Source organism: Hordeum vulgare, chromosome 4H (assembly GCF_904849725.1).
Source record: "Hordeum vulgare subsp. vulgare chromosome 4H, MorexV3_pseudomolecules_assembly, whole genome shotgun sequence".
In the NCBI taxonomy this organism is placed as follows: Eukaryota; Viridiplantae; Streptophyta; class Magnoliopsida; order Poales; family Poaceae; genus Hordeum; species Hordeum vulgare.
In genome coordinates, this window is record NC_058521.1 from 148837345 (window position 1) to 148859741 (window position 22397).

At 49.4% G+C, this 22397-nt stretch overlaps 2 protein-coding genes across 8 annotated transcripts; one reads left to right on the forward strand and one right to left on the reverse strand.

Moving 5' to 3' along the window:
* Positions 1-4695: 4695 nt before the first annotated feature.
* Positions 4696-21997, reverse strand: LOC123448204 (protein ZINC INDUCED FACILITATOR-LIKE 1-like). Of its 5 annotated transcripts, none has more exons than XM_045125021.1 (17): positions 21547-21990; positions 20956-20996; positions 20451-20511; positions 20170-20326; positions 19999-20101; positions 19865-19918; positions 19715-19777; positions 19580-19629; positions 19426-19501; positions 18431-18631; positions 10236-10323; positions 7008-7093; positions 6812-6919; positions 5796-5840; positions 5628-5716; positions 5138-5181; positions 4696-4969 (listed from the first exon to the last, which is right to left on the reverse strand). In XM_045125021.1, exons 1-17 carry the CDS (start codon positions 21701-21703, stop codon positions 4866-4868), a joined length of 1527 nt encoding a protein of 508 aa, XP_044980956.1. In that variant the 5' UTR covers positions 21704-21990; the 3' UTR covers positions 4696-4865. The 5 variants fall into 5 exon arrangements, with proteins under 5 accessions (XP_044980956.1, XP_044980957.1, XP_044980959.1 ...); XM_045125022.1 differs by having other exon boundaries at positions 20224-20326; positions 21547-21988; XM_045125024.1 differs by lacking the exon at positions 20956-20996 and having other exon boundaries at positions 21547-21637.
* On the forward strand, positions 11295-21518 carry LOC123448206. 3 transcript variants are annotated; one of them, XM_045125027.1, is made up of 2 exons: positions 11295-13691; positions 21284-21518. In XM_045125027.1, the coding sequence occupies exon 1, from the start codon at positions 12779-12781 to the stop codon at positions 13469-13471; it is 693 nt and encodes a 230-aa protein (XP_044980962.1). In that variant the 5' UTR covers positions 11295-12778; the 3' UTR covers positions 13472-13691; positions 21284-21518. The 3 variants fall into 3 exon arrangements, with proteins under 3 accessions (XP_044980962.1, XP_044980963.1, XP_044980961.1); XM_045125028.1 differs by lacking the exon at positions 21284-21518 and adding an exon at positions 19381-19549; XM_045125026.1 differs by lacking the exon at positions 21284-21518 and adding an exon at positions 17792-18068.
* Positions 21998-22397: the final 400 nt, after the last annotated feature.

Consider the following 22397-nt stretch of genomic DNA (forward strand, 5'->3'; position numbering starts at 1 on the left):
TGGCACCAAGGTTATCACACTATAAACATGGTGCTTTAGTATTTTCATACCTACTTCCTTCAAAATGGACTGTACCCATATGATCTATGTTGTTGCATTGGCAAGTGTCTTGTATTCTGCTTCTGTGCTGGATCTAGAGATAGTAGCTTGCTTTCTTGCACACCAAGATATTAGGTTAGGTGCAAAGAAAACTGCAAAACCACCAGTTGAATGCTTGTCATCTAGACATCTTGCCCAGTCCGAGTCAGAAAAGGCACTGACAAGTGTAGAGGGTGACTTGCTGAAATTTAGGCCAATGCTGAAAGTATTTTTCACATATCTTACTCTACGTTTTGCAGCAGTGAAGTGAACTGTAGTAGGAGCATGAAGAAATTGACAGACTTTGTTAACAGCAAATGAGATATCTGGTCTAGTGAGTGTCAAATACTGAAGTGCCCCTACTAAACTTCTATACTTTGTACTGTCATCTGAGTTCAGAGGTTCTCCTTCAACTAGAGACAGTTTTTCTGTGCTAGACAAAGGGGTGGGAGCAGGTTTGCAATTTTATAAACCAGCCTTTTTTACCAGATCTGCATCATACTTAGCTTGAAAGAGATGAAGACCATCTATGTGCATTTTGACTTCTGTCCCAAGAAAGTAGTGTAAATCTCCTAACTCCTTGAGAGCAAATTCTGTACTCAAGTCTTTTAGCAGTCCTGTTATGGCTTCATCAGATGAGTTGGTTACAATGACGTCATCAACATATATGAGAACAAATATGGACGTATTTAACTTGTTATAAATAAACAACGAAGTGTCTGACTTGGAAGGGACAAAGCCAAGTGCTTGCATCTTTTTACTGAGACATGAGTACCATGCTCTTGGAGCTTGTTTCAAACCATACAAAGCTTTATCGAGTTTGCACACATAGGATGGTGCACGTGGATTTTCAAACCCAGGAGGTTGTTTCATAAAAACCTCTTCCTCCAGAACACCATGTAAAAATGCATTATGTACATCTAGCTGTCGTAGACTCCACCCCCTGGACACATCAATAGACAAAACAAGACGGATGGTGGCAGCTTTAACCACTGGACTAAAGGTGTCCTCATAGCCAATACCATACCATTGTTTAAACCCTTTTGCAACAAGTCTGCCTTTGTACCGATCAATTGTTCCATCAGCTCTTCGTTTTATCCTGAAGACCCACTTACAATCAATAAGATTTTTACCTTGCTGTGGAGGAACAAGATGCCACGTCTCATTTTTCTTGAGTGCCACAATTTCATCTTGCATTGCTTTTCGCCAATTTTCCTTACCAAGTGCTTCTTCCAAGGTGTTGGGTTCTCCTGGTTCACCTGTTGAGCAAACAAATCCATATTTTGTAATATGTTTATAATCAACAGGTTTAATTACCCCATGTCATAGCCGTGTATGACGTTGCGTAGAGGCCACTGTTATTTCTGCAAAAATGGCTGGTGTAGAGGATCCTGGAGTGCCACGAGGTTGATCCTCTCTTCACTCCGAGGGAGGATCGCCTGCAGCCGCGTCGCTATCAGCTGCTGTTCCAACAGCGTCGGGCGTGTCGGCTGCTGCTGTTGGTGTTGTCGAGGCGCGGGGATGTTCTGTGGCCTCTGGCTGTTGCGCGACGGAGGTTTGAGCCACAGAGGATCCGCGAGGCTGCTCGGCGTCATTATGGTCCATTGATTGCGTGGGCTCGTTGGTGGTTCGGCGAGTCACAGCGCGCCGCTTGTAGACTTGCGATTGGGGCGCAAGTCGCGATCGATTCGGGCCAGTGCCAGCCGCCCGCCCGCCCGTAACTGCGCCGCTGCTGCTGGACGCGGGGGCCGAGGCTGATTCTCTGCATGGCGGCGGATCCGAGGCTGATGCTCTGCACTACGGCGGATCCGAGGAGAATTTGTCCCCTGGGCTATGGCACATGAAATAACGACCGATTTGTTCTCCGTTTGCACTGTTTTGTTCTCCGTTTGCTTCAACGTTTTCGTCCGGGGTGTGCCTATTGTTTTCTGCATCATCACAACACTCAAGGAGGTTGTTAGGGTTAGTCATCATATGATCATCACAATTATTAATCCCCCTTTGATCATAGCCGGACAGAGAGGATGGTAGGAGTAAAATTTCCTTGTGGAGGAGAGCACCGGCGTTTGGGTGGAAATTTTGTCTCATCGAAAACAACGTCTCAAGAAATATAGACACGTCCAGTGGAGATGTCGAGACACTTAACTCCTTTGTGTTGAGCACTATAACCAAGGAAAGCACATTGATTGGAGCGCAACATGAGTTTGCGATTGTTATATGGACGTAGATTCGGCCAACATGCACAACCAAATACACTGAGAGATGTGTAATCGGGTTTGACATGGAGGAGACGTTCCATGGGTGTTTCATTGTGAATGACACAGCTTGGTAGCATGTTGATGATGTGAACGGCTGTGAGGAATGCCTCATCCCAAAATTTTAAGGGCATGGAGGCTCCTGCTAGGAGAGCCGGACCAACTTCAACTATATGTCTATGCTTACGCTCTGCTGACCCGTTTTGTTGGTGAACATGAGGACATGATATATGGTCGGATATGCCGAGACTTTGAAAGAAAGAATTGAGTTTCTCATATTCTCCTCCCCAGTCAGATTGGACAACAATTATTTTGCTGTCAAACTTTCGTTCAACTAGTGCTTGGAAGTTTTGGAAAACTTGAAACACCTCGGATCTTTTCTTAAGAAGATAGATCCATGAGAATTTGTTGTAGTCATCGATAAAACTCACATAATAAGTGTGTCTACCAACAGAGGAGGGAGCAGGTCCCCACACATCATAAAAATTAACTGTAAAGGTTTGGTGGAGACACTGGTGGATATGGGATATGATAATTGATGACTTTTAGCACACTGACAAGAATCCCAAATAGTTTCGATATTGCGCTCACCAACAAACTGGAGCTTATTTTTCCTAAGTAGTTTTTGAACTAAAGAGAAAGAGGCATGTCCTAAACGATCGTGCCATCTGGTGGATGAAAGTTTGATGGCGCCACAAGCTTGTTTATTGTATCTTCTAAACTCCGGGATCAATGGGTAGAGCCCTCGAACACATCTACCGCGATAGAGAATTCTCTTCGTTGCCTGATCCTTGATAAAAAATAAATAAGGATGAAACTCAAGGAACACATGATTATCAATGGCAATTCTATGAACGGAAAGAAGATTTTTGTGAGCACGAGGAACATGCAAGATTCTCTTAAGATGAATTTTTCTACTAGGGGTATTAAGAATTGAGTGACCAATGTGACATATGCCCATACCTTCTCCACTTGCAGTGTGGATTTGATCTTTTCCACGGTATTTCTCCTTCATGGTGACTTTTTCCAGCTCGTTGGTGATGTGGTTTGTGGCGCCGCTGTCAACATACCAGTTGGTGTCGACGCCATAGGATCCATCTACGGCCGCGGCCACCTTTTCTTCATCTTGCGAGGAGTTGTCATCCTCATCATAGCGGTACCAACAGTCCTTTGTCGTATGACCAAGCTTACCACAAATCTGGCAGCGAGGCATATCTGGTCTGGATCTGTTGGTGCTACCGCCACGGCATCCTTTGGAGTTGCCGCGAGGGGAGCCACCACCGCGACGTCCCCTGGCACGGGAGAAGCCACGAGAGCCACCGCCACGACCCCTGGAAGTTGAGTTTGTTGACGACTTGAAGCCGCCGCTGCAGCCGTGGTATTGTGCCATGCGCTGGTCAAAATTACTAAGCATAGCAAAGAGCTCGTCAAGAGTTAACGGAGTGACGCAAGCGTCCAAGGCCGAGACCAGGGGCTGATAATCTTGATCAAGCCCGTGGATGATGTAGGATATGAGCTCGTCGTCCTGGATGGCCTTGCTGGCTGCGGCAAGTTCATCAGCGGAGCCATGCATGGCGGCGAAGTAGGAGGCCACCGATTGGTTTCCCTTCTGCGCGTTGATCAGCGCAGTCCGGATGTTGTTGACGCGACTGAGTGACTGGGACGAGTACATGCTCGCCAATGCCACCTAGAGCTCTCGCGCCGTGGTGATCGTGGTCACCGTAATGAGCACCTCTTTGGAGAGGTTTTGGAGCAGGTAGCCAAGGACCTGCTGGTCCTCCCTCATCCAGATTGGATGAAGGGGATTTGGCTCAGAGGACTCCTTCCCGGCAGTGTCCTTGCTGCTTAGGACTTTTGCCGATTCAGGTGTTGTGCCGTCGACGTAGTGCTAGACGCCGGCGCCCCGCAGCTGTGGCGTGATCTGGCTTTGCCAAAAAACATAGTTGGTGTGGGAGAGTTTCTCCGGAACCCCGCCGGTGAGCAACGGCTGATGCGAGGAGGAAGACATGGCGGCTGCGCACTTGGGTGGAGGTGGACTAGCTAGGTTTGATGGAGGAAAATTGCTCTATATACCATGTGCGAGATGGCGAAAACGTCTTAACCATCTTGGTCGACGTGTTACGTGTTTATATAGAGGGGTTGCGAGCCCAAACACGCGTACAAGTTGTTGGAGAGATATGCTAGAGATATAGCTTGAGGAAGAAGTAAACAAGAGATAGGAAAAGATAAAAGGTTACATGAGTATCTATCTTATCTAACTACTCCTAGCTTCGGTTGAGAATATCTCCCTTGACGTACCGGTTCAAGACATTGTTTAACAATTAATAATTAATGGCACTATTGTTTTGCAGGGAGATAATAATGGTACTTGAAAATGGTTCTTGCTTATTTCAGCTGCTTTGCAATCCTAATCAGTGTAATTACATTGCAGCCCTATTCGGAGTGCGTATACTGCCAAACAATGGATATAAATTTGTAAGAAGAGTACGATACAGATTCCGCACTCATAATAACACGTACAAATTCAGAGTGCTAATATGATGAAAATTGATCAGGGACGACAAGAAACGGCTTGAATGTCCAAACAAGTCCCACAAGCTCGACAATCGCCAAAAGAAAAAACAGCATCTGGTCACCTACATATAGCAAAAGCCAAAGAAAAGGAGTTAACAAGAATAGGAAGTTTGCAGAATCTCACTTGTCTGGTTATATATAAAAGCATCTACCAGTGAAAAACAAACTAAGCGAAGCAATTTTTTCATTTATTATTTTAAATGATAAAGCAATCCTGGCACAAAATTTACCTGGAAAAAACAAAACATGTTGGCGTTTCTGTGCCCAGGAAAACCTGCATTAGGAGATAATCATTAAATATGTGGACATTGAACCTTTACACGTTACACGCTTTTGTGAATTATTAATTTTTCTTAGAAACGAACTAGATTTGTGCCATTTACATCAAGGATTTAAGTATAGTGATCACTAGGATTACATTGAATTCGTACTACAGGTAAAAACCAACTTAAACTAACTTTGGTTAAATTAAACATGTAGTCCAACCCTAGTGGTCACTATATTTATATCTTTGGAGTAAATTGTAACTCTCATATCTAAAAAAGTATAAACCTAATTAAGAAATACATGACTTGTGTTTCTCCCAGAAAATTTAACCTTGGAAGGAAATTATATGTGCAGCGATTGAAATATCAGAAAGTATATGTCACGTCACTCCAAAATAGAAGCCAAGAGCTTATGTTCCAATGAAATAATAACATAACATGGATATATACTTACACAATTCCAGCTCCTGCTGGAGCGAATGTCTTACAGAAGGACATTAAAGTGGTGGCTAAACCATTTGCAGTTGCTCTTTGATCTTGAGTCTGTCAGTCCCACGTATAGAGAAAATTACAAAGCTGCAGAAAATGCAATTGCAATTGAATAAAATACGAAGACACGTACCACAGAATTATTCTGAAGAATGAATGAACTAGTAACAATGGTAATCTGATAAGTATGTGAAAATGGACAATGTTAGTAACAATACTGAGACAAAATTGATGTATTATATTATAATAAATTGTACTCTCTCCATCCCAAAATAAGTGCCATAGATTTAATATTAAACTAGTATAAATGTTATACTAAATCAACAACACTTATTTTGGGACAAAGGAAGTACAAGATAAGGTAGCTGTTACAAAAGGAAAATCTTAGAGCAACTCTAGCAGGCCCCGCATCCCGCCCCGACCCGAAAATAACCGCCAAAATGCGGGTCAGGGCGGAAAAACCTGCCCGATCAGACCCCGCATCCCACCCCGGCCCGCAAATATTTTTGCGGGGCACGGCAAAATCTCAGCCCCAACCCGCGTATTCGCTGGTTTCCACCTCGCCGCTGCGGTGCCCTGCATATGAGCGAAAGCGGTTGGTGGGAGGACATTTCAGCCCGCGCTTTCCCCCACCAAAACATATTCCGCGAATATGCTCTTTTACGGGTCCGTTCTGCGGGGTCTGCATACGTGTCTGTGCGTGCTGGTCCGCATAGACGTTTTTACGTGAACTGCAAACATGTTTTGCGGGCCGAATGAATGCGGGGTCTGCTGGAGTTGCTCTTAGCGGGCTCACGTTGCTAGGGAGCAATTCCTGGCGAACCCTGCCTAAACCCTCCAATCTGAATATAAGGGTGACAGTTTTCTGCGAAAAATACACTAAAAGGGCCCAGAAAATAAGGACCTTCCATGGAGTGGCAGTTTTGAAAACTTCCAACCCCTATACACTAAAAAATGTCACCAAGGCATTCGCATGTGCCAGCCTAGTTGGCGACCGTTCGCCAGCTAGCAGGGTCCTTACAAAAGGAGGTTGTTGTTAAATATGAAAACACGTTGCATTACTTGTTGTAAAGATAAAATGGATCATGCATGAAAGTGTTCAGAAATTCTTAAGAATGCCATACAAAAATTTAGGATATGGATACTCACGAGAAAATTATTTTTAAGAATCGATGCAATATTTACTGCTATGGATGACCAAGGTCTTGAGAGATGTGTGATTGGTGCAAATGTAAACAGAAGCACCATAGAAAGACTCTGCAAAATTAGTGCAGGTTAATATTTAATCTATTCAAATTAAAAGTGAACTTCCATTGAAATAAAATCATTTATAACTTGAACTCACAATGGCAACACGAGAAGTATTGACTGGTCCCAGAACTCTGATAATACGGGGAAAAAGAAATGTTTGGTATACAAGAATGCTAACACCTATACACGAATATATGAAATCATTAGGACAAACAAGTACTGTAGCATGAAATTAGAAAAAATATTATTTTAAAAGAGGGGTTCTTATAAAAGTAAGTGGCGGTCACAGATCGAGTCCTGATTTCTACTACCTTCATTTTTTTATATAAAGTGTATTTGTTCTTTGATAAATTTTCACAATGTAAGGTGCATTTGTTGTAAATCCTTGTAATTCCCTTATTAGCTTTCCAGAAAAAGAAAAGTATCTCTCTCATAATTGTCTGTATCTCTAATTGTATCAAAAAAAGAAACTACCTCCCTCTTAATTGTGTGTATCTCTTACTTTTTTAGACTCGTTGATTTATTTGTCACTAACAAATAAATTTGTTAAGGTTAATTTTGTTCTAACATCTTTATAATTATGTGCCTTGATCATCGCGTGGAAAATTATACACCTTATATAAAAAAATGAAGGAAGTATTTTTTAAACAGTTCTGCCTGTTCGCCCGTGCTGCTCTGGCGGGCGGAAGGGCGAAACCCTAGTCGCCGCCCGCCAGCACCCCTCCCCACCTCCCCTCCTCCCGCCGCCAGGGCGGAGCCCAATGGGCTGACCCTGGTGCACGGGAATACACATCAGAATTTTTTTTGTAGTGCTACTTATCCTCTAAAAAGGCCTGGGCAGGTTAGAGCAGTATATGTGCATCAGGGACATGCCCATCTTCCCAACGACAAAGCCGCACGCCCCGTCCGCAACTCCCGGGTTCCACACCCGCACCATACGATCGATCGATTCTGCTTCGTATCATGTGTGTGCGTGGCTTCCCCACCCTGCACGATTGCGCACACCACAATCCTTCGTTCTTCTCCACGCATGGATGCGCCCACAGACACACCTGACGCTCACGCGCCCGCCGGCCAGAGCAACAGATTTACGCAGCCTACGCCCTACCGAGATGGCCGATCAACAGGACATCGTTGCAACCGGCGACCAATAGAGAAATATTTGAGCCCACTGATGCTCCTATCTGATTAAAGTTTCTAAGTTTTCTGCAATGATTATTCGTTCTCAGATCTTGCCATTGCCATGAAATGTGTAGGCTGTAGCACAGTTGCAGTGGAATAAACAAGTAAACCATACTTATAATTTTACAGCAGTGACTAGAGTTTAACTCGTTAATACTAGGATATAGCTCATTCGGTACAAGTTTTGTTCTTTGCTTCATCATTATAGTAGTAAGCATTTAGAGTGCTAATTTTTGTGTTTGTACTTTGTCTTTTATTATGTCCATTACCACATGCTAGAGTCACAAAGCACCATTTTTAGTACACTATTGCTTGGAAATTATATGTTGTGTTGTTAAAGTGGTGCATCAGGGTGACTTTCGCTCCAGCTCCGCCCTTGCCCGCCGCCAAAGGAGGGCACCGTCATGCGAAGCCCGATTGGCATCGGTGGCGGCAGGCCCCCTTCCCTCCTCCCCCTGGTGGCCTGTGGCACGAGACGCGGGTCGTAGGTGGGGAACGTGGCGGTGACTCCGGCAGCCGTGCTACGACATGGCTGTGCAGAGGAGCAAGAGTGACTGCGTGGATCTGATGACGGGGCGTGCCGGTGCTGTGGGCGGCAGGGCAGCATGCTCCGGCAGCGGCTTCGTCAGATCCAAGCAGATGGCGATGAGGGCTGCGACGACGCGGGCTAGGGGCGGCTCCTGGCTTGGCTGGGCTGGCCTCTAGTGTGGTGGGGCGTGCGCGGCGCTCTTCCTAGATCTGGCATCGAGATTGGGGTGGGTGGTATTGGTTGGGCAGCTGCCTGGAGTGGTTGTTGCTCCGACCATGGGCAGCGGCACAGGGAGGTCCGGCGCATGGGCGGGTGGCCTCTCGGTGGAGCGGCGCTACACGACGGCTCGTTGCTCTCCCCGCGGCGACCACCGGCTTACTCCGGTGTCTTCTCGTCTGCATCAGACTGCATCAGACCGTGTCGACCTTCGCTTCATATCCTCATCATTTGGGATCTACTTCTGTCAAGGGCGGGCCCTCTCCCCAGTTGCGGTAAATCGCTCGTCTCGCGCCCCGTGCGGCAGGACCGACCTCGTCTCACGCACGGTGTTGTAGGGTCGAGCTCGTCTCCCGCACGGTGCCGCGTAACCGAGCTCGTCTTGCGCACGGTGCTACAAGACGAGTCGATGGAGGCCAGTTCTAGCCGTCGTTTGAGTCTCAACGCTAGGGGTTCTCCAGTGATGGGAAATGCGGGACCTTTCTGCTAGTGTCTTTGGTGGGGTAGCGATGGATCTCGGGTGAGGTGGTGTCAAGGTCTTCGATGCCAGGGCGGCGACCCTAGAGGTGGTTGTGTGGTTCTCATGGGCGGAGCCCGAAGCTTGGTGCTGCCCGGTGGCCATGGCCATGTGGGAGGCGTGGTAGCTGGGGTCTGGCGATCGGTGGCGATCAGTGTTGGTCGGGGTGAAAACCTGTTCTATCTTCGGATGGACCGACGAAGGCAAAGCTCGCTCCCTTTTTGAAGGCGTCGTCGCAGTTCTCATCACTCGTCGTGCTGCTCCAGGCAAAATTCTGATCCTCGAATCAGGCGGTTGATGTCGCTCCGATGTCATATCCTTCATGAAGGCGCTGCCTTGAAGCCCACGGTTCGTCGTATGCGACTTCATTTCTTCGCGGTGGTGGTCCCGGTTGAGCCCTCGGTTGCTCTTGTAGTGCTAGGGATGGTGTTGGTGCGATCAACGTATATGTATCCTGTTTTGGATGTGTGCGTGTATTGTGATGACGTGCGTTTGTATTGGAATGTTGTTGATCGTTGTTTTATATATAAAACGGGACGAAAGCTATTTTCGATAAAAAGTAAGGGGCCCTAGCATATTTCCATATCATAGTGAAGACACTCCAGCATATCATACAAATCATAATTCAATTATCTCATGCATGCGAGACAACACAATGCGAGTTGTAAGTACAAAATTGTTTATCTTCCTCTTGCCAATTAAAAGTTGTTTCTCTTGATCTTGCCAACCATGGTGTGTTGTTCAGTTTCTCTACCGCATCAGCATATCAACTCAAACGACGGATGTCATATGATAAAATAAGGAACAAAAAATGGACTGAAGTACTGATGTATGGTAAGGTCACGCAGATCATTAGAATATAGTACAAACATCCATACCTGTAACTGCAAGAACTTGACCAACATCCTCAGACGAGAAACTTAGCCCACCGTACTTTCTGTCACTTTCAGCCCACAAGGAGAATATCTAAATATGTGACCCGAAACACAAGTGTCAAGATAATATTTTTTGTCTTTCGAAAAGGAGGATGGCCCCCGGCCTCTGCATCAGACATTTTACTAATTATTCACAAAGACTTTAAAAAGTAAAAGTACTAAGATGATATAAACTAAATTTCTAGTCTAAACTAACTTTAACTACTGGCACAAAAAATGTCCTCAAGGACGATATTTGATTTTTTTTCTCATAGTTTAATGGGATAATCAGAACAAATTTATCGACCATGGTGACTAAAGCAAGGAGTAGTAAGATATACTAGAAAAAATGTACGGATATTATTCATTTTGTTGTATCAATGATATTTTGGCTTAATCATCTGGATCATTGATGATGATAAATAATTAAGGACTTTGCCCAAGGAAAACATCTGTTGAATTCCACTCCGTAGAAAAAGGAAGATCGAGCTGTTTCTCCTGGATGGCGGCGTCGTGGACCGGACCCTGCGCACGGCCGGTGGTGTGACGGCGGCCAGCATGGCTCCGCCGCCCCCTTCCCCTTCGCCGCCGGCGGCTTCCCTGGTAGCTGGGGGGCCGTCTCTCTGTTTCTCCCGCGCGGCGCGGAGCTGGGCCGACTGGGCCGAGGAGAGCGACGACGAGGACCCGACGGCGAGGGCATGATTGAGCTCCGTGGCTCCACCGCTACTCGGGGACTTCCTCTCCGCGGTGCGCTCAGCCCGTCGGCGCCCTGGGAAAGGGCTGCGCCGGCGGTCTCCTGCGTCCCGGCTGAGGGGCTCCCTCCCGGTGGTCCGCCCCTGCTCCGCCTCTGCCCGGCCTGGCGCGCCGCCCGGGTTATCCCCTGTGGTGGCCGTCGGGCCTGGTGCTGGCATAGCCCGACCAGGCGTTGGCCCCCTGCTGCCCCTGGCGGCGGCGGCGCCGATGCCGGCGACGGGTGCCCCCCCCCCCCCCCCCCCCCGAAGGTGCCCCCCGAAGGTGCCCCCAACCCTGTGCCCTTGCGGGGTGGGCCGTCTGTCGGATGCGCGGGTCGCCTGCCCCCTGGTTGGGTCGCTGCGGGCCCATTCACGGCCTTTTTCGGCTGCTAAGGCGGCTGGCGCGGCCCTCCGCGCTTCACGGGTCCTGGCACTGGTCAACAGGCGCTGGGCCTTGGCCCACCAAGACTTGGGGTCGGGGGTGGGGCGCGGCCTGATGCCCGTTCGGCCCTTCAGGGGAGGGCAGGGGGAACTACTCCGGCTGCTCCAGGCCGGCGCCAGGGCCTCTTCTCCTCCTCCTCCGATTCGCTCCTACAAGGAGGTCCTCATGGCTCGCCTCGCTGGTGATGGTCAGCCCCGGCCAAAGAGGGCTTCCTCGGCTTACCAGCGACCCCGGCCCGCTCCACCTGCCCGTGGTCCTGCCCTGGCCTAGGGTCTCGACGCCGGCCCGTCGCGCTCCGGGCGTGGTGGCTCTGACCATACGGGGAGGTCGCCAGAGTATTACGCTGGCACCTCCCTACGCCGCCCTCCACCGCCTCAGGACTCCGAGAGGGACCCTCGCTTGCCCCTGCCGGGCTCGCCGGGGGACGTCCGCCGCCGGGAGGCTGCGCGCCTGAGCCCTCCTGACGTGGACAGGGAAGCTGCTCTGCGTGCCGTGCTGGTGGCACGGCCACCGCCGGCTCCCCGGTCCCGCGACGAGATTGCCCCTCGCGACCAGCCAGCTCGACCCCCTGCTCCCCGGTCCTCGGCGCCGGCCTAGCGGCGGGACCGCCACGACCACCACCGAGAGGATCGGCGGGGCGGCCCTCCCATGCGGCGCGGTGCGGATGACCGTCGCTCTGACTGGCATCCCTCCCGAGCGGAGGGTGCGGACTGGCGCCGGGATGACGGGCCTTCTAGGCGCGCGTCTCCAGTGCTCCCGCCTGCTGCTCCCCCGGCCGCCCCGTCTCTGGCGAAGAAGAAGAAGAAGTCGAAGAAGAAGAAGACAGCTGGTGCTACCCCGGAGGGTGATGGTTGCCCGGCCTCGATGGGGACTCCTGAGCAGGAGGCTCCGGAGCCCCCCCCCCCCCCCCCCCCGGCTCGGGGTAGCCGCCAGCGCTCTCATGAGGATACGATGTGCATCAACTGTGGGTGCGCAGGACACTACCGCTCGGAGTGTGAGGCCCCTCCACGATGCCACACGACCCTGGCCTACCTTGGGTATGGTACTGAGAGGGGGACCTTCTACTTCGTTGATGCCGAGATTGAGGAGGGGGTAGCTGGCCGCACCTGGCGACTGTCACCCAGGCACCCGAGCAGGCCACTCCAGCTGGGTTGGTGATCTTGGCTGATCTCATCCGGGAGGAGCTTGTGGCCTACATTGGTGACTTTCGGGACTCCGAGTTCGCTCGGGAGGTGACGGAGACGGCCCCCCTCGTCTTCTCGGTTCCCTTCCCCTCGGCCTAGCTCCTCCGGGTATGTTCCCACGACGTCATCAGTTGTCCCATCAACAAGTTCATGATTTCCGTCAAGGCGGCGGCAGCGGAACCTGACCCCGTGCCGCCTTTGGAGAAGGTGTGGATCCTCGTCTATGGCCTCCCGAGGGGAGGCAATGCGGCTCCGCGGGGTGGCAAACTCACTCACATTCTGAAAGCCATCTCCGAGCCGGTGGGCAAGCTGATCACCGCTGACATGGCTTCTTTCGAGGACGATGGCCCCGCACGCATTGAGATCCTCTGCCCGGCTCCTGCTGAGATCGATGGTCTATCCTTGGTCTTCTACTCTGGCTCCAAAGGTAGGCGCCTCACCTTTGAGCTCGAGTCCCCAGCTCCGGTGGACCCTCTGGGTTTGGACCCTGATGATCCGGAGCCTGGCGACAGGGGGCTCAACGATAAGGGAGGCTCCTCGGAGGAGGGCTCGTCTTCTGAGGGGGATGATACTGCTAGAGGGGCTCAGCCCAAGTCGTCTAGTGCTGGGCGGATCCCCGCCGCATCGGCCGCTGGTCCGACAGATCGCGCAGGGGATAAGCCAGTGGAGGCGCTGGTGTCGTTGTCTGCGGTAGACACTGGGCTGCCTCCCCCTGTTTCTGATGGGCCAGTGGCCGCCGAGGAGGAGGAGGTAAGTGTGGGCATGGAGGTGTGCCCCGCCACATTCCCACGCTCGCCCGGGGTGGTCTGCTACTCGCGCTCACCGGGGTCCCCCCTTCCCTAGTCTTGGGGTCCCCGGACTTGGGTCCCCCCCGATCGTCGACCCCGGCTGGATCTCGGAGTCCCCCCCCGTGCCCCGCTCCAGGCCACGGGGGGCCCCTCCCTCGTGGTGGCTACGCGGCAGAGTGCGCGGATGAGCCAGTCCCGGATCCTTCAGGATGGCCGCATCCCGACGATCCGTGAGCCGGCGGCCCGCCGTGCTGCGGCCCGTGACTTGTTCCCGGGTACGTACCCCCCCCCCCCTCCCTGCCTCTCCTTCTGGTTCTCGTTTTTCTGTGCTTACTCACGAGATGGTGCCCCATTTGGCTGTTGTGGCCTCGGATAGTGGTATTGTGTTCCGAGGGGAGAAAGGTCCCACTCTAGATCAGATCTCTGCCTTGTGCGCCAAGGAGAGGTTTGAGGGGGCGTTGGATGAAGCTCGTGCTTTCGCTGCGCGGGAGGAACCTTCCACCTCGGTGCACCCCGTACCTGGTCATAGAGAGACCAGGGATGGTGGTGCACCTCCGATAGTAGGTGGGATCGTGGCACCCAGGGATGGGCTCCCCCTATCCATGAGCCCACGGGACGCCCTCCTACCCGTATCAACCCCAGTGAGACCCGACGCGAGGTCCGTGGGTCGGCTCCCAGATCTGCTTCCCCAGCCGGGTGACCCCCGGACCCCCTCTGCTCGGGGACGCCGGGGGCGCCCGCCTAAGGATCTCCCCCATCCCGCGATTGACGGGCAGGCTAGTTCGGCCCCGCTTGCGGGGCCTAGGTATCCAGATGAAGTTATTAAATGAACCTCCTATGTTGGAACATTAGGGGCTTCGGCCTCACTAGCCGGAGGCAGCAGCTCATCGATTATTTGCGCCAGGAAGAGATTGACATTGTGGGACTTAAGGAAACGATTCGCCAGGATTTTAGCATGCTCGAGCTCCAGCGGCTGTCTCGTCACCATTTTGCCTAGCAGTGGCTCCCTGCGACGGGCCACTCTGGGGGCATCCTTCTCGGTGTTAGGGAGGATGCGTTCTCAGTGGAGGACATGGACCGCGGGGAGTTTTTTGTTAGCATGGCCGTCACTGACTGACGAGTTCACCTCAGCTGGGAGGTGATTATCGTCTATGGTCCGGCGGACCATAGCCGATCGGCAGACTTCCTCGCCGAGTTGAAAAACAACGTGGAGAGGTGCACCACCCCGGTGGTGGTGGCCGGCGATTTTAACCTCATTAGGTGGGCTTTTGATAAAAGCTCACTAAATGTGGATCGACCCTGAATGCGTCTCTTTAATGATTGCATTGCGGATCTGGTGCTACGTGAGATAGCCCGCGTAGGGGCTAGGTTCACGTGGTCAAATAAACAGGTCGACCCCATCCGGAGTGTCTTGGATCGGGTCTTTGTGTCAGCCCAATGGAAAGTGATGTTCCCTCTTTGTGGGCTTAAGGCGGTCACGCGGATTGGCTCCGACCATACCCCCTGATTTTCTCAACGGGGGATGGGTCCCCTCCTAGAGCCCGTCGCTTCCGCTTTGAGACATTCTGGCTAGAGCAACCTGGTTTCTGCGAACGGGTTCACGACCGCTGGCGCCTTTCGGCCTCCTCCACGCCGCGTGTCTTCTGTGCGGTGGATGTTTGCCACCACTGTGCTAAGTTGGCTCGCCAATCTATGAAGGGCTGGGGTGCAAACCTGGGCGCTGACCTCCGGGCCCGTAAAGGGGGCCTACTGGGTCAGCTTAAGGCGCTATATGACTTGGCCGATGGACCGGGTCTATCCCCGGACGACTGGATCCGGAGAAACTCCCTCGATAAATCGCTCATGGACATCTTCAAGAGCGAGGAACTGTTCTGGCAGCGTCGAGAAGGCCAGAACTGGCTCCTGAAGGGTGATGCGAACACCGACTACTTCCAGGCCATCGCTAATGGCTGTAGGCGGAAATGCGCCATTCCTTTCCTCTGGGATGGGGATGCTCTCCTGGAAAGCCCAGAGGACATCTCATCCCATATTTACTCCTTCTATAAGGAGTTGTTCTCAGCTGAGCCGCATGGAGGCACCTCCCTGTGTGAGGACTTCTGGCTGCTAGCTGATCACGTGTCCGACGCAGAGAATGCGGAGCTTACTCTCCCGTTCTCCCCGGAGGAGGTGGGGCAGGCGATCGCCTCTATGAAGGCGTGCTCGGCCTCGGGGCCGGATGGCTTCCCGGTTATCTTCTTCCAGAGATTATGGGAGACCATGCGCCCGGTTATTATGCCCATTTTTCAGGAATTCTATATCGGCACCCTGGACATGGGCAGGATTAACTTTGGCGTCATTGCTCTCATCCCCAAAGTAGTTGGGGCTTCGGACATCCGACAATTCCGCCCCATCACGGTGATTAACGTGTTGGCGCGAATCTTTGCTAAGGTCTGCGCTACTCGTCTGTCCCCTGTGGCTGAACGGATTGCTCACCCCCTCCAGTCCGCATTCCTGAAGGGCAGGCGGATTCATGATGGGATCCTTGCTCTCCACGAGATTGTCCACGAGGTGGCGTCCAAGGGGCTCAAGGGGGTCTTTCTTAAACTGGACTTCCAGAAGGCGTATGACCGTCTCGACTGGTCCTTTTTGAGGTTGGTTATGGAACGACGGGGCTTTGGCGACAGGTGGTGTTCCTGGATCATGCAACTCGCCAGATCTGGTAATACGGCGATCAATACCAACCGTGACATGGGCCCCTTCTTCCAGGCCTCTAGGGGGGGTAAAGCAAGGGGACCCTATATCCCCCTTGCTTTTCAACCCCGCCGTTGACGCCCTTGCTAGCATCTTGGATAAGGCCAAGCTTGCCGGCCATATCCAGGGGGTCGTTGGCCACCTCATATCGGGAGGTGGTGTCTCCCATCTTCAATATGCGGATGACATCATGATCATGGTCGCTGGCTCTGACTCGGACATTGCTAATCTTAAGTTCCTACTGCTCTGCTTCGAGGAAATGTCTGGACTTAAGATTAACTTTGAAAAGAGTGAGGTTGTGGTCCTCGGCTACTCCGACGAGGAGCAACACAGGATCGCGGACAAACTGAACTCCAAGCTGGCTGTCCTCCCCATCTCTTATTTGGGGATGCCCCTGGCTGAGTCCAGGATCTTGGTGAGTGGGTTCGATCCGCTTGTGGGACGATTAGCATCCCGTGCGGAGCCCTGGTGCGGTAGGTTCACATCTAAGGGCAGCAAGACCGTCCTCATTTCCGCTAACCTTGCGAGCCTCCCCATGTATATGATGGGGATGTATATCTTGCACGAGGGCGTGCATGGCTCCTTCGACAAGGAGCTGACGAGGTTCTTCTGGCAGGCAGGGGAAGGTAGGCCCAAAAATCACATGGTGAAGTGGGCCGATATCTGCTTTCCGAAGGATCGAGGGGGCTTGGGCATACTTGCATCCCGCCGCATGAACGTTGCTCTGATGTTGCGCTGGGTGTGGCGGATTCTGCAGGGAGATGGGGGTCTGTGGCTACAATTGATCGAGGACAAATACCTTCAGGGTAGACCCCTATTGGCCTGCTCTCTCGCGACTGGGTCGCAGTTCTGGAAATCTATTCAAGGCATCAAGGATGATATTAGGCTGGGCCTTCGGATCTCGGTGGGCAATGGGGCGGGGACCCAATTTTGGTTAGACCCATGGCTGGATGGTGAACCGCTACGCATGCGATTCCCGAGGCTCTTTGCTATTTGCGGCGACCCTGCCGCACTTGTCTCCATGACTGCTCGGGAGGACGGATGGCATGTGGCGTTCCGCCGCCCCCTCGGTCCAGCCGAGGTCCACGAGTGGGAAGTCTTGCAGGAAATGGTGCCTCTCCCAGTTTCGTCGGGTAGAGATTTTGTATCTTGGGGTCTTTCTCCTCCGGGAGAATTCTCCGTTAGCTCGGCATATTTGGCTCTGTGTAGGGTGCCGGTCCTTCCGTGGTTATCCCCACTTTGGAAGGCTCCGTTGCCCCTGAAGATTAAGATCTTCGTCTGGCAGCTTCTCCGTGACCGCCTGCCTTCAGGGACCGAGGTGCTGAAACGCCACGGTCTGGGTAACGGCATCTGTCCCATGTGCCACGTCCCGGGGACTGGAACCCACATTCTATTCTCCTGCGTTGCGGCTCAAGCCCTTTGGTGCTTTGTGCGTGAGGCTCTGGGACCTGAGTGGGAGGCCCATGACCTGGCAAATTTTCTGCAAGTAAGGGCCACCCAGGCTGGTCGTAAGCGCTGACTGTTCTGGCTGGTTTTCGCAGCTTTGACATGGACTCTTTGGACGACTCGCAATAAGATGGTGATTGAGCGGGTGTTTCAGCGACATGCATCTGACTCGTTCTTCAAATTCCTTGCCTTCTTGCAGCATTGGCATCCGCTTGTTAGGCCCCGAGACCGCGACCGGCTTCAGGGCTACCTGGACGCGCTGCTGATGTCCGCCCGACGGCTCTCCCACCGCCCCCATGATGCTTAGCTTGCCCCTTGTTGGCATTCTCTGTTTTCTTTTTCCTTTCCTTGGGTGTGACTGTGTTGTTGCCCCATCGCTCTTTTGGTTTATCACTGTGTTGGGTTGTGGTTGTATGAATGCTGGTTCTTATGCTTTATATATAAAGCGGGGTGAAAGCCTGTTTCGAGATGATAAATAATTAACTCGTGTGAAAATAAATGATGTGTATGTAATATTATTAGTTCTACTTAATACAAAATAATACAAATTATTTGGACAATTTATCTAGCTTAGACAACAAACCATATGATTATTAATGTCGTGTCTAACTTGCTATAATAAATATCATCGGTGTATGAAAGAAAACCATATGGGCGATTAATCATGCCTTTCACTATGCATGTGTTTGCTATTAGTTTATCTGAGGCACAATGAGACCATTTTTTGTTGTTGAAAACATATAGTTTTAAAGTAACACCATAAAAGAGGTTTTAAAGCAACACCATAAACGAGATATTGGAAACATCAAATTTTCAAGCAAACCATTTAGAAGAATACCTCTGAATATGCCATGTCATCAAAGGACACGATACAAAACAGAATGATAGATGACACCAATGGCCAGTTCTTCAATACATTATTTTTCCTTGTTGAAGTAATATTATGCTCGACAATCTCTTCTGAACCAGAAAAAATTGCAGTCAAAGATTCACTCGCTTCATCTTCCTTTTCGTCAGTGTTGTGGTTATGTAGTGTCTCCTGAAATTTATGTAATGTCATACTCCCTCCGTCTCAAAATAAGTGTCGCTGCTTTAGTATTCAATTTGTACTAATTTATTACTAAATTTGCAACACATATTTTGGGATGGAAGGAGTAGTTATGTTAGATAGAATAAAATGGACAACAAATTTTATCAAATTAGGACCAAATCAAGTAGGGCCTTTAGGTCTAGCGAATCAGCTCCGTGCATGCCTTGTTTTCAGGGAATACTTTACTAGTGGAAAATAAGGAAAACTGGAATCAAGTGATAAGTAGTACAAGTGATATGTAGTTATGCATTATCTTGTGAAATTTATCACATATTTTGGTTAAATTGCTAAGAGCTTAGGAGCGCGCAAAATGTATGGTGAACCACTATACATTATTGGCAATTATACAGTTGCAGCATATTGCGCACAATCTAGTTACGCTTTTAGGTCTAGGAAATCAGCTAGAGACATGCATCATTTTCGCAGAATACTTGTACTAGTACTATGATAGGAAAAAAAAAAGTGGTAAGTCGTATAACCTGGCATTTACTGAACCCTGTTGGTGATAAAAGTTGAAATGGTAAAATGATGAACCAGATGACGATAAAATCTTGCACATGACTAGGCATCGGACTATTGATCCTAGCAGACCATTGGATCAGTGCACAAACATTGGATACTTCCCATTAGACCCTAGATTAGAGTACTTCGTAAAAGAAAATCTTTACGTGATGAATATCTTGTTCACACATTTGCAGGAAAAAGTATAAGCAATGAAAACATTGTGGATTAACGGCACATACCGGGAGCCAAATGCAGCTTATTAGAACAGGAAAGCAGAAGATTGATATACACAGACAAGGTAAGAAATATGGGAACCTAAAAATTATTTCAGTAGTTAGTAAGTTGAAGGAAGTTGTGTTATCTTACAACTGAATTCACACTAACAAAAAATACCTTCCGAATAATGAGCCGACGGGAAATAACTTTGGATATTTTTCTGTAGGCTACCAAAACAATAAATGTAACATAGTATGAATTGATGAATATAGGATACAGTAACTCATGTACTACTGCGGTTTCTTTGGATACCTGTGCAAGATATCCGCCAATCGTTGGTCCTACAATGAGACCTATTGCCCATGCTGTGCTAACCTATTCATATAAAAAAATTGAATGCATTATCTAAAGTATAGAATTAGAGTACAATGGAAAATGTTTGGTGCATAATTTGTAATTTACAAGTGATAATGCAATCGCGTGGTGCTCTGGTCGACAAACTTCAATAGCATAAGCCTGCAATCATCAATTGCCAAGTAAACAGCCGTAACTTGTTCAAATGAGAAGTAAAACTTTAGAGCACACAACCATCATACTCTTATAGGTCCAATTACACCGTTCAAAGAACCAAGAAGAAATCGTGTTGATATTGCCATCCAGTAATGCCCACTTAGGCCGAACAAAGCACTGAATAGAAGCCTGAGATATTCTAAATTTCACATCATCAATTTGGGATCTGTCATAAAAATATAGCGAAAGCAAAATACCTGTAGCCAGTACCGAAATTCATTCTTATGTAAACACAAAAGAAGTATACTAACACGGAGAAAATTCCAAGCATAATAACTGGCTTTCTCCCAATGCGGTCTGCAACCATCCCCCAAGCAGTGGATGTTAAAGCTCTACCAAACATATAAGAGGCGCCTACAAAGATTCAGAATAGTCAATTGGTCATTCTTCCTAGAGTGAGAGTGCACAACACGTTTGTAGTATCTGTAAATATAACACCCTTCGAACTTAGAGGTCCAACAATTTGGAAGGGTCTTACCTACAAACCCAGCATAGAATCCAATGTCCTCTACTGTTTTGGCAATGTGCAAATCTCGTATCTGTTATTTCAGAAGAGTATGAGACAATATTTTTCAAAGGTTATCTGTGGTCATGGATAATGTTGGGCCCACACTTGCGTAGATACAGAACTACACTATTATTAACATAAATAACCATATCAGGACTAATGTACCAACCACTGTTCCATACTGCAGATGCATGCAATTTATTTCAGTAAAATGCTATTATATCGTATTACAACCTTGGAGAACTAAATAACAACCTGACAAATGAATATGTAGTGCAGACACAAACTATATACATAGTTAAGACAAAACTTGAACATATTTATAGTTTCAAGATTCAATGGTTCACATTTCCTACAATGCAAAGCTTATTGTCTTGACAAAAAGAAAAGATGTACGCACATAATTCCGTAAGCAGAGTTTTGTATTCTTTTGATGCCAATGTTATGGTCTTTGTTTTACATTAGAAATACGTACCATGAAATACAAGAAGGGGAATAGCGATGATATTGGTAAACCTAGAATGACAAGGGCAAAGAGTTAAAAATGCAACTTATACATTGATGCTCAAATTATCAGATGACACAAAAGTAGAGCGAAGATAGACTACTCCGTCTGTACCTAAATACTTGTAGTTGGGAAGAACTAGTTTAATTCTCCCCAACTACAAGTATTTAGGTACAGAGGGAGTAGATTCTAAGAACAAGGATAGCTGCAATCATACATAATGATTTGTACTATCATCGTTCAGGGAAAATAGGCCGAGCATTTAAGGAACTGATTTTTTCTTTGAGACAAATTTCAGGATGGAACTGATGCCCCTCGCTGATTCTGCCACGGATTACGGCAGCAGCTTAAGCTGCTAGACCTACACAATGGTCTTCTGAGACGGTACCAAAACAGAACAACTGCAACTCAAAATGCTCTGCTTCACATCACCTGACCTTATCCAGTTTTAGCTGGACGAAGCACACCAAAGATCTAGCAGAGAGAGAGAGAGAGAGAGAGAGAGAGAGAGAGAGAGAGAGGGGTGATGCAGAAGCAACCAGTAGATAGATGTACACATACATGAGACGAGGATGATGATCCAGATGTGGAGGAACTCCTTGTAGGGGGCGCCGGGGTTCAGAGTCTTCCTCCTCTCCACGGCGCATCCCGGGCATCCTTCACGGTAGACCGACTTCTTCTCCAGCAACGGTGCTGCTGCTGCCTCGCCGCTGGCCATTGATCCTTTATCGAGGCTCGCCGCTCAGTGGCTCAGCTCCAATCAGTGTGTGCAGCGCAATCAACAACCGAGGGCGAGGGGGTGGTATTTATGCATGTGCTCAACTACCGTGGGTACAAGTGGATTGAGACATGTATGTAATGTTGTTCTTGGAACTGGTCTCTTGTTGACGTTTCACCTGCAATCCTAGTCGATCTTCGTGCGTGGCATCTTGCCGGTCTCTAGTGTCTATTCTCCAAACAGTACTTTGATATGTACATGTCTGCTGGTTTTTGTACGATGTACGTATGCGTTCGGGAATCTTTGTTGCCCCCACCTTCTCCCCCGTCTCCATCAACGGCCTGCCTCGGCGGCGGCCATCGATATTTCCTTTCTCTCTTCTCCCAAAACCTCTAGAGTGGGCCGCGCAAGTATAAATGTGATCGGTTCCTTGTCCGAGAAAAAAATTGTCGGAAATAAATGTGATCGGTTGTGGTTTGTCTGAACCTGGAAGACGCAACTGCATCATCCCCATGAGCTAGCTTCATTACCGGAAGTATCCGTTGATTGGGATGTGAAAGACTTTGGAAATACTCTCTGTGTCATTTCACGTAATCCCGATCATTGTATGACATCTTGTCGTTAGCACGTGTCGTCTTCCACACAATCTGTATCATTTCACGTAAACCCGATCATTGTATGACATCTTGTCGTT